This window comes from Phoenix dactylifera, chromosome 1 (assembly GCF_051530095.1).
Source record: "Phoenix dactylifera cultivar Ajwa chromosome 1, Ajwa_hap1_PhDact_Kaust_v1.1, whole genome shotgun sequence".
Lineage (NCBI taxonomy): Eukaryota > Viridiplantae > Streptophyta > Magnoliopsida > Arecales > Arecaceae > Phoenix > Phoenix dactylifera.
The window spans coordinates 39,043,768-39,055,914 of record NC_143190.1 but is presented as its reverse complement, the minus strand read 5'-3'; the positions used below and the strand labels follow the sequence as shown (position 1 = coordinate 39,055,914).

Below are 12,147 nucleotides of genomic sequence, written 5' to 3'. Positions count from 1 at the left end.
GTCAGTTATTTGACACTTCGGTTCCGAGTGCGGAGCTGAGTGCAGCCTGGGCGGGCCTTCGCCATGCACGGTATGTCTTACAAGCTAGGTCCGTCATCCTGGAGGGTGACTCGGCCACCGTCATCAGTTGGATCCAGGGGGTCCAAGGGGTGGCGGTAGTGATCATCCCTTGCTCCGTGACATTTGGGCTACGGCGGGGGATGGATGGGCTTTTCAGGCCAAACATATTTATCGTGAAGGGAATGGTGCCGCGGATTGGGTAGCTGCTTACGTAGCTCGTCACTCCGGAGGCACCTTGTGGATTGGTGATGGGGAGTTGCCCTTGGCACTCCGAGGTATCCTATTTTTTGACCTTATTGGGTGTATCCGATCCCGTCAGGTATGATCCACCCGCATTAGCAAAAAAAAAAAAAAAAAAAAAAGAAAAAAAAAAGAAAAAAAAAGAAGCAGATTCTTTCTCCGAGTTTAAGAGTAAGTGGCAGACCAGCCACGACCCTAGCCATAAGTGAACTTCCCACTAACCCTAACCCACCATTCTAAGTGAATCAAGGTTACTTACAAATAGGTTATTTATAATATCCAGTCCGGATTGTTTAACAAGGAACCTTGTTTCTCAGGCAGGTCCCAGCTTCGTCTGTCGGGCTTAATATCCAGGCCGAGGCCTGCCTAAAACAACTGGGCGGGCTGCTGGGCCCTCAAGCCAGGCCGTGAACAAGATAGAAGCGACTCCACGGCCGGAAGGCCATCTGATCAACGAGTTCCCCATCACACTCAATCCGAGCCGTCCTGGACGCAAGCTCCTTCATTTAAGCCCCCTGTCTCTGGGAACTAGGGTTTTTCTTGACGTTCGGCGACCGCAGCTAGGGTTTTCCAAGGTTCGATCCGCTTGCCTTCCCTTTTTTCCTCTTAAACTCTCCTCTCCTCCTCCTGGATCACCGATTAACGAAGGCTTTTTTGATCTTTTTTCATATCTAGGTTTTTCTTCTCGCTGATGATTTAGGTACTCTTCTTCTCCTCCTCCTCCTCCTCCATTTTTCGAGATTTTGCGGCTTTTCTTCCTTCTTTTACCAGATTCTAATTGAGTAGATAATCTTCTTCAACATTGTTCCTTTCTTCCTGTGTAGTAATTTTTATTGTATATGACGGGAGTCTTGGGTTTTATCCCATCTTTAATGTCGTCTGAAATTGAATTAACTGGTCTATTTGGCCGTTTGAGAAGGGTGAAGAAGTTACTTGACTAGAAAGCGTATTCTTGGATTGTTTGATTCAATTATGGTGTTTAACCTGATAAACGAGCTTAGAGCAATTCTAATTTGTCCGTGTAAATATCTCGTATGATATACAGTATGCTAAATTCTTTATTTCTCTTTTATTTCTCGGTTTAGGTGGGTGTGGATGGTTACGAGAAAGACTAACGTTTTCAAATATAAGTTTTGAATGTGAAAAGAATGACATTATTCAAAAATAAAAGAATTCACGGCAATGGGATATTTATGAAAATGATATGATATATTGTTGTAGATCACCGGAGCATCTAACTTGGAATTCAAGAAAATGGTAATTTTCTTTAAAATGGGGTTCAATAGAAGAGGGATTTGGTGCCATAAGTTGTTCCTTGTCATAAAAACATTTAATGAAACAAATTGAATACCAGTCTTTAGGATGCTGCAATGAGATCTGTGAGTCTGGAAAGTTCACTAATTCCGTCTTTGAACTTGTGTTCCTGACCCATCCTTTCTGGGCTAAGCTTTAGCTGGTGAGGTGAATTTTCCTTTCACTTCAAGGAGCTGCATGGTATTAATCCATATTCAAACCTTGGGAACAATGTTTTGGCCAAGACTCTCAATCTGGCACAGATTCAGATCTTGAGTTCTTGGTCAGCTTCTGTGTGCTTTTTCTCACTTGTATTTTAGTTTTGGCCAAAACTCCCAGATTGATATAGATTCATATTGGTTTGGATGAACCAGGGGGTCTGAGAGTTTTGGCTGAAACAGCAAAAAATTGTTCTTTAGCCTAATTGTTCTGGCTGAAACAGCAAACATGTTCTCTAGCCTAAGTGGTGATGTTGATGCCTGAAGTAGAATCTACACATACTTATGTTTAATGTTCTTCTTCTTCTTCTTCTTCTTCAAAATACTATACATTAATCATGATGATCATCATCATCTTCTTCGTCCTTTAAATAGTATGCATGAATCATTTGCTCCTTGGGCTAGAGTTTTATGGCAGTTATCTGGAGTATGTGGATATATTTTCTTCCTGTTTCTTTGGCCATCAAGTGTAGCTTTATATATGGAGAAACTTGCAACAGATTCTTGATTTATTGTTTGATCTTTCTCTTAAAGGTTGCAACCACTTGGCGGTGGTCGTTGCTGTTAAAACAGAGTTCTAACGTTGCATTGCACTTTCGGAACATATAAACTGATTTTACCCTTTTTTTATTTTATTTTTTTGTTCAATCCTATGCCCTATTATAATAATGTATGAGGTGTCTTTTAATCCTTTTAATTTTAAAACTCTTTCTGTATCTTCAAATTTACTTATTATTATGGAAGCTTTGTTCTTTATTTTCTTGTGGCTTGTAGATTTTGGTATGTATATTATCTTTTCTTTTTGTATGTTGCTATACCTATGGTTTCAATTGGATCACCAGGCTTTCGTGTCTTATTTCACTAGGTTGAATTCCTTCTATCTGACCTATCAAATATGTTGGATATATACAGTTCTTCGACCACTCTACAATTAATTTTATGATGACTATGCACTTTAGCTTTGTGATCACTAAGACCTATTTTTCACATTTATGCTGCTGTTACTTGCATTGACTAAATATTATATATGTACTATTGTTACTAAACAAATTGCTATTAGCTTTTCTATGACTTAATAGATAATTGCAGGGCATGGCAAATGACATTTGTTAAAGTGGTCACTGTGTTGATAAATGATATTGATTAATTTCATCTGTACTTATGGTTTTCTTGAGCAGAAGAACTATATTCTTAACGTGTCTTTTAACTTACATAGCAAGAACGAGGAGATAGCTACGGAGAGGGAGGTATTGGTGGTCATCAGGGCTTCCCACCCATCCTTCCATAACCCCCACGACAAGGTCACCTTCGCCGTCCATGCCTCCTTCCTTTCCCCCGGCTTCTCCCTCACCGCCACCGGCAAGAACGCCTTATCCGATAATCCTCCGATCGGTGCGTCACTCTTTGATCCCATACTTCTCAAAGCTTGACTCTTGAACCGAAAAATCGTGTGTTTCTTTTTTTTATAAAAAAATTGGGAACTTGGGAAACACGAACCTTCGATCCCGTTCAAGTTAACTAGAATCTTGAACAAAAAAAATGATTCTTTATTTTTTTTTTTTGGATAAATTTTAGGTGGGGAAGAGGTGGGGATCGAGGGGTGGAACGAGCTGGAGGACAGCTATGGTTTCTTGTACTCCAAAACCGAGAAGGGTCAGAAAAAGAATGTCTTGGTGAGGTGCCTGGTGATCGGAGATATCCTTGCGATTTATGGCTTGAAGTTTGAGGGAGAGCAGAAGGAACCATTCAGCCTCCAAATCAAGTATTAATTTTTTTAAGATTTTCAACTCTTAAGCATTATAACTTGTTTGGTTTCTGTGTTGGATGTTTAATTTTGTTTGGTTACAACATATTTGAAGGGTTAATGATTACCTACCTGATGGGAATCAGACGAGTAATTATATGGAGTTGTACAAGGATTTGAAGGGCCTCGTCAAGAACTTGAATTCCGGTATCTTGGCCAAATTGGAACCCAAGTTTGGGGGCAGGTTTGCGAATGAAATTGCCTCTGTAGTCAATTAGAAATTTGATTAAGCATGGTATTCTGGTTCAGATGCTTGGTGAACTTTTTTTTATTTGCCATGAACAAATAGACCTTATATATATATATATATTCAACATGGACAAAAAAATCTTCTCTAGCTTGCTCTTTGTCCGGTAACACAGCATGCTGGATGGCTAAATTGTTAAATATGTAGTGCTTAGGCAACCGGTGAATATAGAGTTGGCTAAAGAAGACTTGGATGAGAATATCGATAAAAGGATTGCACACCTACAATTTGGAAACTAATTTAATATACAAAGCTGGGACTAACGTATTATGAGACAAGCATTATTGATTATGTTCATGTTGCTCAAATATTATTTTTAAATTGGTGTTTAATGGCCAAGGTTCTCTCCCTGCTTGATATAACATGAAACATGGCCAACACCATCTTTATGGCTTGCTTCAAAGGGCTTATTTCACTATTATCTGTATCCAACACCTAAATTTCTAATCAGGAAGCATGCTTGTTTTACTTGTCGCTGCATGTTGACATCCATCCTGTACGTCTCTTTATCAAGACCATCTCTAGCTGATGCTAGATCACCTTATTCATTGCCGAGCATTCTGATCCATACAACATGAGGGGCTAGTCTAATGATCAAGGTTGTCAGACTAGCTACTCTGGTCTTAGGCTGTGAAACCTTTAGCCTACATAGTTTGTACATCTTTATTTTGATATGCTTGTGCTCTCTGTTTATTGTCTAACATTAAATCTGTACTGTGAAGCGCTAGAGTGATGATTTTATCTGTCTAGGAGATACTTGACAGTAACCTCTCAAAGGCCTAAGTAGGATACTAAATTAAAAATTTACTGGTAATTTATTGAATGTTAATACAGATATTACAACATAAACCTCACTTATAGATAGATTTAAATGGTTACAAACATATGTTGAGTTTGTGCTCTCTGTTTATTGTAGTCTTTCTTCTTTCAAAAGAACTGTGTGGTTTTTGGTGTGGTGCAAGAAATTATTCAAAACAGAAAACTGGAAAATCCTAGATTGGAGGAAAAGGCTGCCTTGAATTGGTAATTGGTGCAATCTATAATTAATTATTACATGTGTAGATTGATTTTATAATAATCAATTATGGTGCCAGTAAACTCCGGTTTCAAGCATGTGACAGATGGCAACGATGGTAATGATGATAGGTGGAGAATGATTGATGGACGAAGAAACGAGGGTTGGACAAAAGATGGTGATAGAACTCGTTGGATAATTACCTCTGCGAGTTTGGTCTCTCCAATCCATTAAGAATCTTCAGGCTGCGCTCCACCAAGGTATTGAGAGCAAAGATTAACTAATAATGAAAAAAAAGCCTACTAATAAATAACCTTTTAAAAAAAATGGATAACATACCTACGAGCATGTCACTACCCACACCAGAGGATATGGGAAAAAAACACAAAATGATGGCAATATCCAAAGCTAAGTTACAAGGCTATAAAATGGTCATGGTGGGAATGAGGAGAAAAAACCTCTCAGGATAGAAGCCACTGCAGGCCTAGGAAAAGCATCATTATATTCAAACGGTGGAATATGAGGATATACAATACTATGCACAAAAAAAACAAATGAACAAAAAAATAGACGAGTTAGAATCTAAAAGTTATTCAAGCATGAGATAGGTCAATGCGTGTGTTAAACTAACCAACAGAAAAGGAGAAACTACTTCAAAAAAAAAAAACATGAATCAACAAAATATCGTGAGAGGTTTTTTCTTCCCATTTCCACCATTACCATTTTATAGTCTTGTAACTTGGCTTTGGATATTTAGCAATCATTTTATGCTTTTTTTTCCATGTCTTCTAGTATGGGTGGTGACATGCTCATAGATATGTTATCTATTTTTGTTAAAAGGCCATTTATTAGTAGGCTTTTATTTTCATTGTTGCTTAGTCTTTGCTCTAATATGCAGGGCCAAATGATCCACGCTGGTTTGGTTCTGGTGAATTTCCTGGTTCTCTCGGTGGACTTCCATGAGTACACTATCTCTTTTCTTGTCCAAAGAAAACAAATATCTTTCAATTTCATTTCTCTGCTCGTCGAACTAAAACTCTAATCATATACAATTAAAACAGGGGTGTGCCACCGGGTGCTCGCTTAGATCCATATGGTCCTCCTGGTGTCCCAGGTTTCGAGCCTGGTCGTTTTGCAAGGTACGCTTGTAGCCTTTCTGTAATTAGATGCTCTAGCTAGTTATTGATGTTCTGTCTTTAACTGGCATATAGCAAGTGTAGGAAAACCAATAGGAAAAGCAAGGGGTTGTTGATATGCTTATAGTTGAAATCATTGTTGAAGATACTAAACAAACACCTTATTCCTTAAATTCTAAAAAGAAAGCATCATTCATTTCAGAATAAAGACGGGCTTTCAATCGCAAGATTTTTTAAAAAGCCCTCAAAGTGGCATGGGTAATCCATTTCTTCTCCTGAAGCTCTTTACTTATCAGAAGTTACAATTCATGGTTCCACAAAGCTGCCCTGATTGGAACTTGGATAGAACTCTGAGGAAAATACCCATTGTCACTTGTGAAAAAGAGCTCGTATCCATTCAGGAGGTGCTGATCAAATTGGGCCTTAAGGATATTTTGGTTTATTAAGCTGTTAAATTTACTTGTTGCAAAATCCCAACATCACGTGACTAAATGTTGGTTGTGCTGCTTTCATTGGTGAGTTTATACCTTATGCGCTCATTTTCTTATGGTGAATTTTTACAGGCGACCGCAACAACCTGGGAGCATACCCTAACAGTTACACTGAAGTTTTGATTTTCTCAGAACATACCCTAACAGTTACAGGTGGTTTATAAAGAAAATCTATGTTTGATAAATTGGTTAACGGCCTGTAACTTGATGTTTGTACAAGCTACTGTTTTGGTTTGACTTTTCAGGTTTAGTTTATAGATGAAATAGTTGTTTGAGCGATCCAGTTAAGAACTGTAACCTGATGTGCGTATGAGCTCTCTTTGTTTTTCCTTGTTTTTTTGTATGAGCTCTCTCTTTGTTTTTCCTTGTTTTTTTTCATTTCCTCCTGGGGGTTCGTTAAATTCTCAGAGCAAATCTCTTATCTTTTTTATTTTTTGGCTGCACTCCTTGAGTCAATGACTGATATACGGGCTTAAAATTTTCAAGACTCAAAAGAGTTAGGATGCATAAATACATAAGATTGCAATGAATTAGAGACTGGTAGAATTGATAAGAACAAGGGTGGTAGCTATTTATCTAACACAGAGATGAGCTCGGAAAAGCCTGAGAGTCAAACACAGGCATGCATACTGTGTTTCTGAAAAAATAATTATTTTATACTATAATCTATTATATTAGAAAATAATGGTAATTATAATAAATAGTTACATTAACTGATTATGTCAGCAATCTCTGAATAAAATATAAACTGCTATAGGTACCTCAGTTATAAACCATTATTTACATGAAGATTCCCAGAATATATTTTATGGCAGACAGATAAGCTTGGAAAGAACCTGGTACAAACCCAAACATGAGCATTGCTTCTAAATCTCCTAAGATCACAAATACTAATTCTATACACCCAATCATGCATTGATATGAAAGATGCTTCCTTCGAACTAAACTAAATCACAGTCCCCCAAAACAGTACCAACATCAGAATCTACAATCTATATAAATGTGGGAGATCCTCCCTCACTTTTCATCCTGACATTTGATTCACTTGGGGTGTTCGGTTTTTCCTCATCTTACTTAGCAACGGTCACCAAGTTGAATCCATGTGACATCATGTTTCTGAAAACATATTGTGTCATCCTTTCCAAGATAAAAAAATAAGCTGCTATTAGTATTTTAGTTACAAAATGTTATTTTATTTAAATAAAAAGTGAAACTTTTTGCCATAATAAAGAGTGAAAACGTTCGATCGATGGCTATATGTCTCATTATCTATAATATATTTTATAATGAAATTATAACTAAGTTATGACAGTTATTAAAACTTGGTTATTGTGTCATAACATGTCAGGAGGCCTCTTGGGGTCATCATAATGGCAGTTATTTTGAAGTTATCATCAGTAGTTGCATTACCAAATGGATGGATATGATTGCATCACGACATTGTTTCACTGAAATTGAGTTTGGCATGTGGATCAACATTCAAGCCCCTATAGACAATCCTAGTTCATCGTCACCCAAACAAATGATGTAACATTTTATTATTGTTCATAAATACAATTTACTTCATTGTGGATTTTGTAAGAGAATGTTGGATTACCATTTTTTACAAAACGGTGCATATAAATGTCCCTAGATAATTTTGCTCCTCAGTCTAAGTACAAAATAGAAAATGCACATTTTTCAGTTTTTGGTACAAATTTGTTAGAAACCTCAAGGACCCTTCAAGATCTATCATTTTGCCACAAAAAAACTGCCTTTTCTTGTGAAATTCATGCAAAATCTGCAAAGATTTTTTTTGTGTGTGTGGTAGGAAAAGGAAATTAAGATTCCTTAAAAAGTCCAAAGAATTGATAAGTGGGATATATACATTTGAATAAAATGAATTTGTTTGCAAGTTATTATATTATATTTGAACAAATTATTATGATCAAAAGTAAAAACAAATTATTATTTAAATAATTATACTTTTGCTTTTATATATGTGACAGTGCAAAACATATGGCTCTATGCTAGTAATATTCAATGTCACCAAAATCTTCCTCAATTAAGCGGTTGGTCCAACTATATATGGAACTCAATTGCTAGAAATGGGCACCTTGATATTATTGGACATATCAGTATGCTCAAGCAAGTCAACCAGGTTCTCATGTACGGATAATGTTCGGCAAAATCCCGTTTACAATATTATTCATGCTCATTTTAGTAGCTGTTATGATATTCATTGAACTCTTCAAACAAATCCGCAATCCAATTTTCCATTAGCATACGTTGCAAACCCTTTTTGGAAAAAAAAAAAGAGAACCATTTTCCGCACCTTCTAACTTTTAGTTTGTGCCATGTTCCTAGATGATAGGACCCTCCTTATCAAGAGGAGGATCTATAACTAATGCTCTTAACCGTACTTATTTTCATGAGAGGACATGGAACATAAATGTGGGTATGATTGCAATGGTAAACATATTTTTATGAGAAGACATGGGAGATAAAAGTGTGTGAATTGAATGGTAAACACTACTTAGGGATGGTTTCTGTTCCAGTCGCCGAGTATGGACGATAGAATGCTTGCTTCAGAAAAGGTAATTGTGGGATGTTAACTACTATGACTGCTTGATCGAGAGTTCAAACTTGTTATGCACCAGAGGGAGCTTACATGCCTAGATCACCATCTAGGTAATGGATAGAGGGAGCTTACATGCCTAGAGGGAGCTTACATGCCTTCACAGTTGGCTAATGAATTTACCTCACGATAGATGTGTAAACTAGAAACTGTAGAGCCTTCATATAAGCAGAAGCATATCCTGACGTCCTGAAGCAAAGACCGGTCCTTGAGAAGGCTTCATGTCTGAAGGTTTTCCTGTGGGACTTGAGATTTGAGTTGGCTGAGTTTATGGACTGCAAAATATTGAAGGACCGCTAGCTTCTTCAGAGGCCTTGTCAGTGCTTGCTGGATTTGAAACGGAGTGGTTGGCAGGGCTTTCTTGTGTTTATGCAAGTTGCAAATAGATACTTTGCCAATTTCAGGTATCAATTGATGAAAAGATCCTTTCATCATTTTGAGTTATAAGATGCTGTTTTCTGTCACGTGTTATAGTGCTTCAGTGTACGTATATTTGGTTGGAAGGTTTTCTACAGTAGGATGTGTAAATTTGAAGGATTATAGTCAATGTCCAATGTTTTTGTATATTCCAAATGCTTCTCGCCAGGCATGAACTTGTTACTTGTACTCTTAACAAAAACTGGTTGATTCTCAATTTGAAAATCACTAGATTGTTCATTTTTCAACAAAGCGGTGCAATATATTTTATAGCTTTTGTTAGTTGTTTCTTTGAGAAACGCCCCATTGTTGAGTTAGTGAACAAATTGGATGTGAAGACTGTAATGAGGAAGAAGGAAAACATTTGAAAGATAAAACTGCAAATTTGATTCATTAAATGTATGTGATATGTACATTTTCTTCCTGTTTTGATATCTTATTCACTGGTTCCTTTCTTGTTGCTTATGTGGAAAGCATAGCATTTTGATAACCAATTAATTTTCAACAGAAACAAATAAAACTGCAAATTTGATTCATTAAATAGCAATTTTTTTTTATATTTTGCATTCGCCACCAAATTTACTATTTTGATGGTACGGTTTGATGCGTCGCTGCTGGGGTTTGGAGCGAGAGTGGGTGCTTGGAGAGTTTAACTCTCTCATCTCTGTCTAACCAAGATTCCACTAGGTGATGCACTGCATGGCAAAAATTGTGGGCCCGCAGCCCTTAGAGGTCGTGATTTGAAGGTGCCTGGACAAATGAACCTCTGAGAGCAAGGATAAGGGAAGGGATTGAGGACCTTCTTGTTATAGATGTTGAACACCACGTTAAGAGCCCACCAGGTGGCGAAGTAGATCTCACAGTAGTGACAGTACCAAGGTTAACAACAACCACTTCAATGGATGGGCACTTAAGAGCAATGACAGCCATGGTTGGGCCACCAACATAGCTGGCTCCAAGGCAGCAGATCTTCACCATCTTGTGGAGTGTGGATGGAAAGGAGGTGAGATGCACCTTCTTAGATCCCTTTAAGGGGAGAGCGCCGGCGCCAGGGAGGCTGCTGGAGCGGCTCCAGTAGGCTGCTTTGGGAGAGGAATCCAACACCTGAGAGCAGCACCCTGCGGCGGCCTTTTTTTTTCCTCAACAAATAATAAAATATAATAATAAAATAATTAAAGAGAAAAAGAAGAGAGAAAGAACACTATGATTTTATCAGAATCTCGATGACAAGAAGGAGGCTTTGAAAGCCGCCGAGGCCGGAGCCCCGGCTACCCTCCTAAACGAGGCAGAGAAACAAAGGATCTGCGAGCGACGACAACAGCCATAGAAAAAGAGGAAGAGAGGACGGCAGCAGATTACATGATCGGTGGCTCTAATACCATATTGAAATATTTAGGAAATAAGAGAAAAATAAGAGAATTGTATTTCTGCTCGTCTGTTACAGTGTACTGGAGTAGCTTTTATATAGACTAGAAGGCTGACGAAGTTTGGTAAGGCCAACTATGTTAGGCACAATCAATCATAAATCAATCAAGGTCCTAATCAATCATATGATTTTAACATACAAAATTTAAATCACATAGTAGTATGCGTTAAAAAAAAAGAGAAAATTTTACAAAAAATAAAACATGTTCACTTGATAATGCAGATGCATACTTGTAGGCTTGAAATTTAAATAATTGAAATTTTATTAGCCAATAGGGGTCTACAACCTAGAATTTGATTATGAGAAACTAATCTACTTAAAAAGTTTTAAGGATGCTAATGGAAGAGTTTTAAGGATAAGCTGCAACCTGGAAAAGAAGTAGCTTGTCGGCCAAAATGAAATCCAGATGTTAAGGTGAAGAGGCTTGATCCCGCAAACACAATTCAATTATCAACTCAAAACTAACACAAGATCAAGATGATGACGTGTGACATTAAAGAAAAGAGGAAGTAGAATGTGAATAAGATGTAGGCGATCGAGAATAAGATGGTGAAGAAAAAGAGGAAGGAGGAGAAGAAGATGACGGTGAGTCACTTGATGAAGAAGATGTGGGTGATCGAGAATAAGATGGGGAAGAAAAAGAGGAGGAGGAAGAAGAAGACGAAGACAATGGTGAGTCATTTGATGAAGAAAAAGTGGGTGACGGAGATTTTGTGCTACGTGAAGGTGAAGAAGAAGATGATGATGTTGAGATACCTCGCACGCCGCAAAAAAATTCTGAATGCAGCGGAAGGCATGCACAAGATCCCGTTCATCACATGAACAGTATTTAAAACCGTCGTTCGTAGATAGATTAGGATTAAAAACTTTTACATCTTTAAGAAGATCAAATCTTCACCTTGTGCGGATAGATGATCACCGCAAACCGATGATCGTGGTATTTGATGAAGGTTCGCTTGAAGTTGCATACGCGTCCGGCCTCTACGGATATCTACATAAGGCAGAGGACCGATCTAAGTCTTTGAATCTCTCCGGGGTGCTAGCTTCCTTGCAGAGATGACTTTGGATGACTGAAATCTTTCCTTTGAATCAACTCTTGATTACCTTAGGGAGGAAGAAGAAGAAGGATGAGCCAAGGAAGAAGATCTAAAGGCCACGCAACCTTTTCCTTTTCCTTTGCGTT

The 12,147-nt window shown here is 37.8% G+C and overlaps 1 protein-coding gene across 11 annotated transcripts; it reads left to right on the top strand.

Annotated features, from left to right (window-relative positions):
• The first annotated feature begins 1,006 nt into the window (after nucleotides 1–1,006).
• LOC149768636 (putative proteasome inhibitor) lies at nucleotides 1,007–6,934 on the top strand. 11 transcript variants are annotated; one of them, XM_089930948.1, is made up of 6 exons: nucleotides 1,007–3,203; nucleotides 3,387–3,573; nucleotides 3,671–3,799; nucleotides 5,009–5,137; nucleotides 5,776–6,016; nucleotides 6,577–6,934. In XM_089930948.1, the coding sequence occupies exons 1-4, from the start codon at nucleotides 2,945–2,947 to the stop codon at nucleotides 5,109–5,111; spliced, it is 678 nt and encodes a 225-aa protein (XP_089787074.1). In that variant the 5' UTR covers nucleotides 1,007–2,944; the 3' UTR covers nucleotides 5,112–5,137; nucleotides 5,776–6,016; nucleotides 6,577–6,934. The 11 variants fall into 11 exon arrangements, with proteins under 11 accessions (XP_089787074.1, XP_089787070.1, XP_089787065.1 ...); XM_089930944.1 differs by adding an exon at nucleotides 4,779–4,885 and having other exon boundaries at nucleotides 5,009–6,016; XM_089930939.1 differs by adding an exon at nucleotides 4,779–4,885 and having other exon boundaries at nucleotides 4,984–6,016.
• Nucleotides 6,935–12,147: the final 5,213 nt, after the last annotated feature.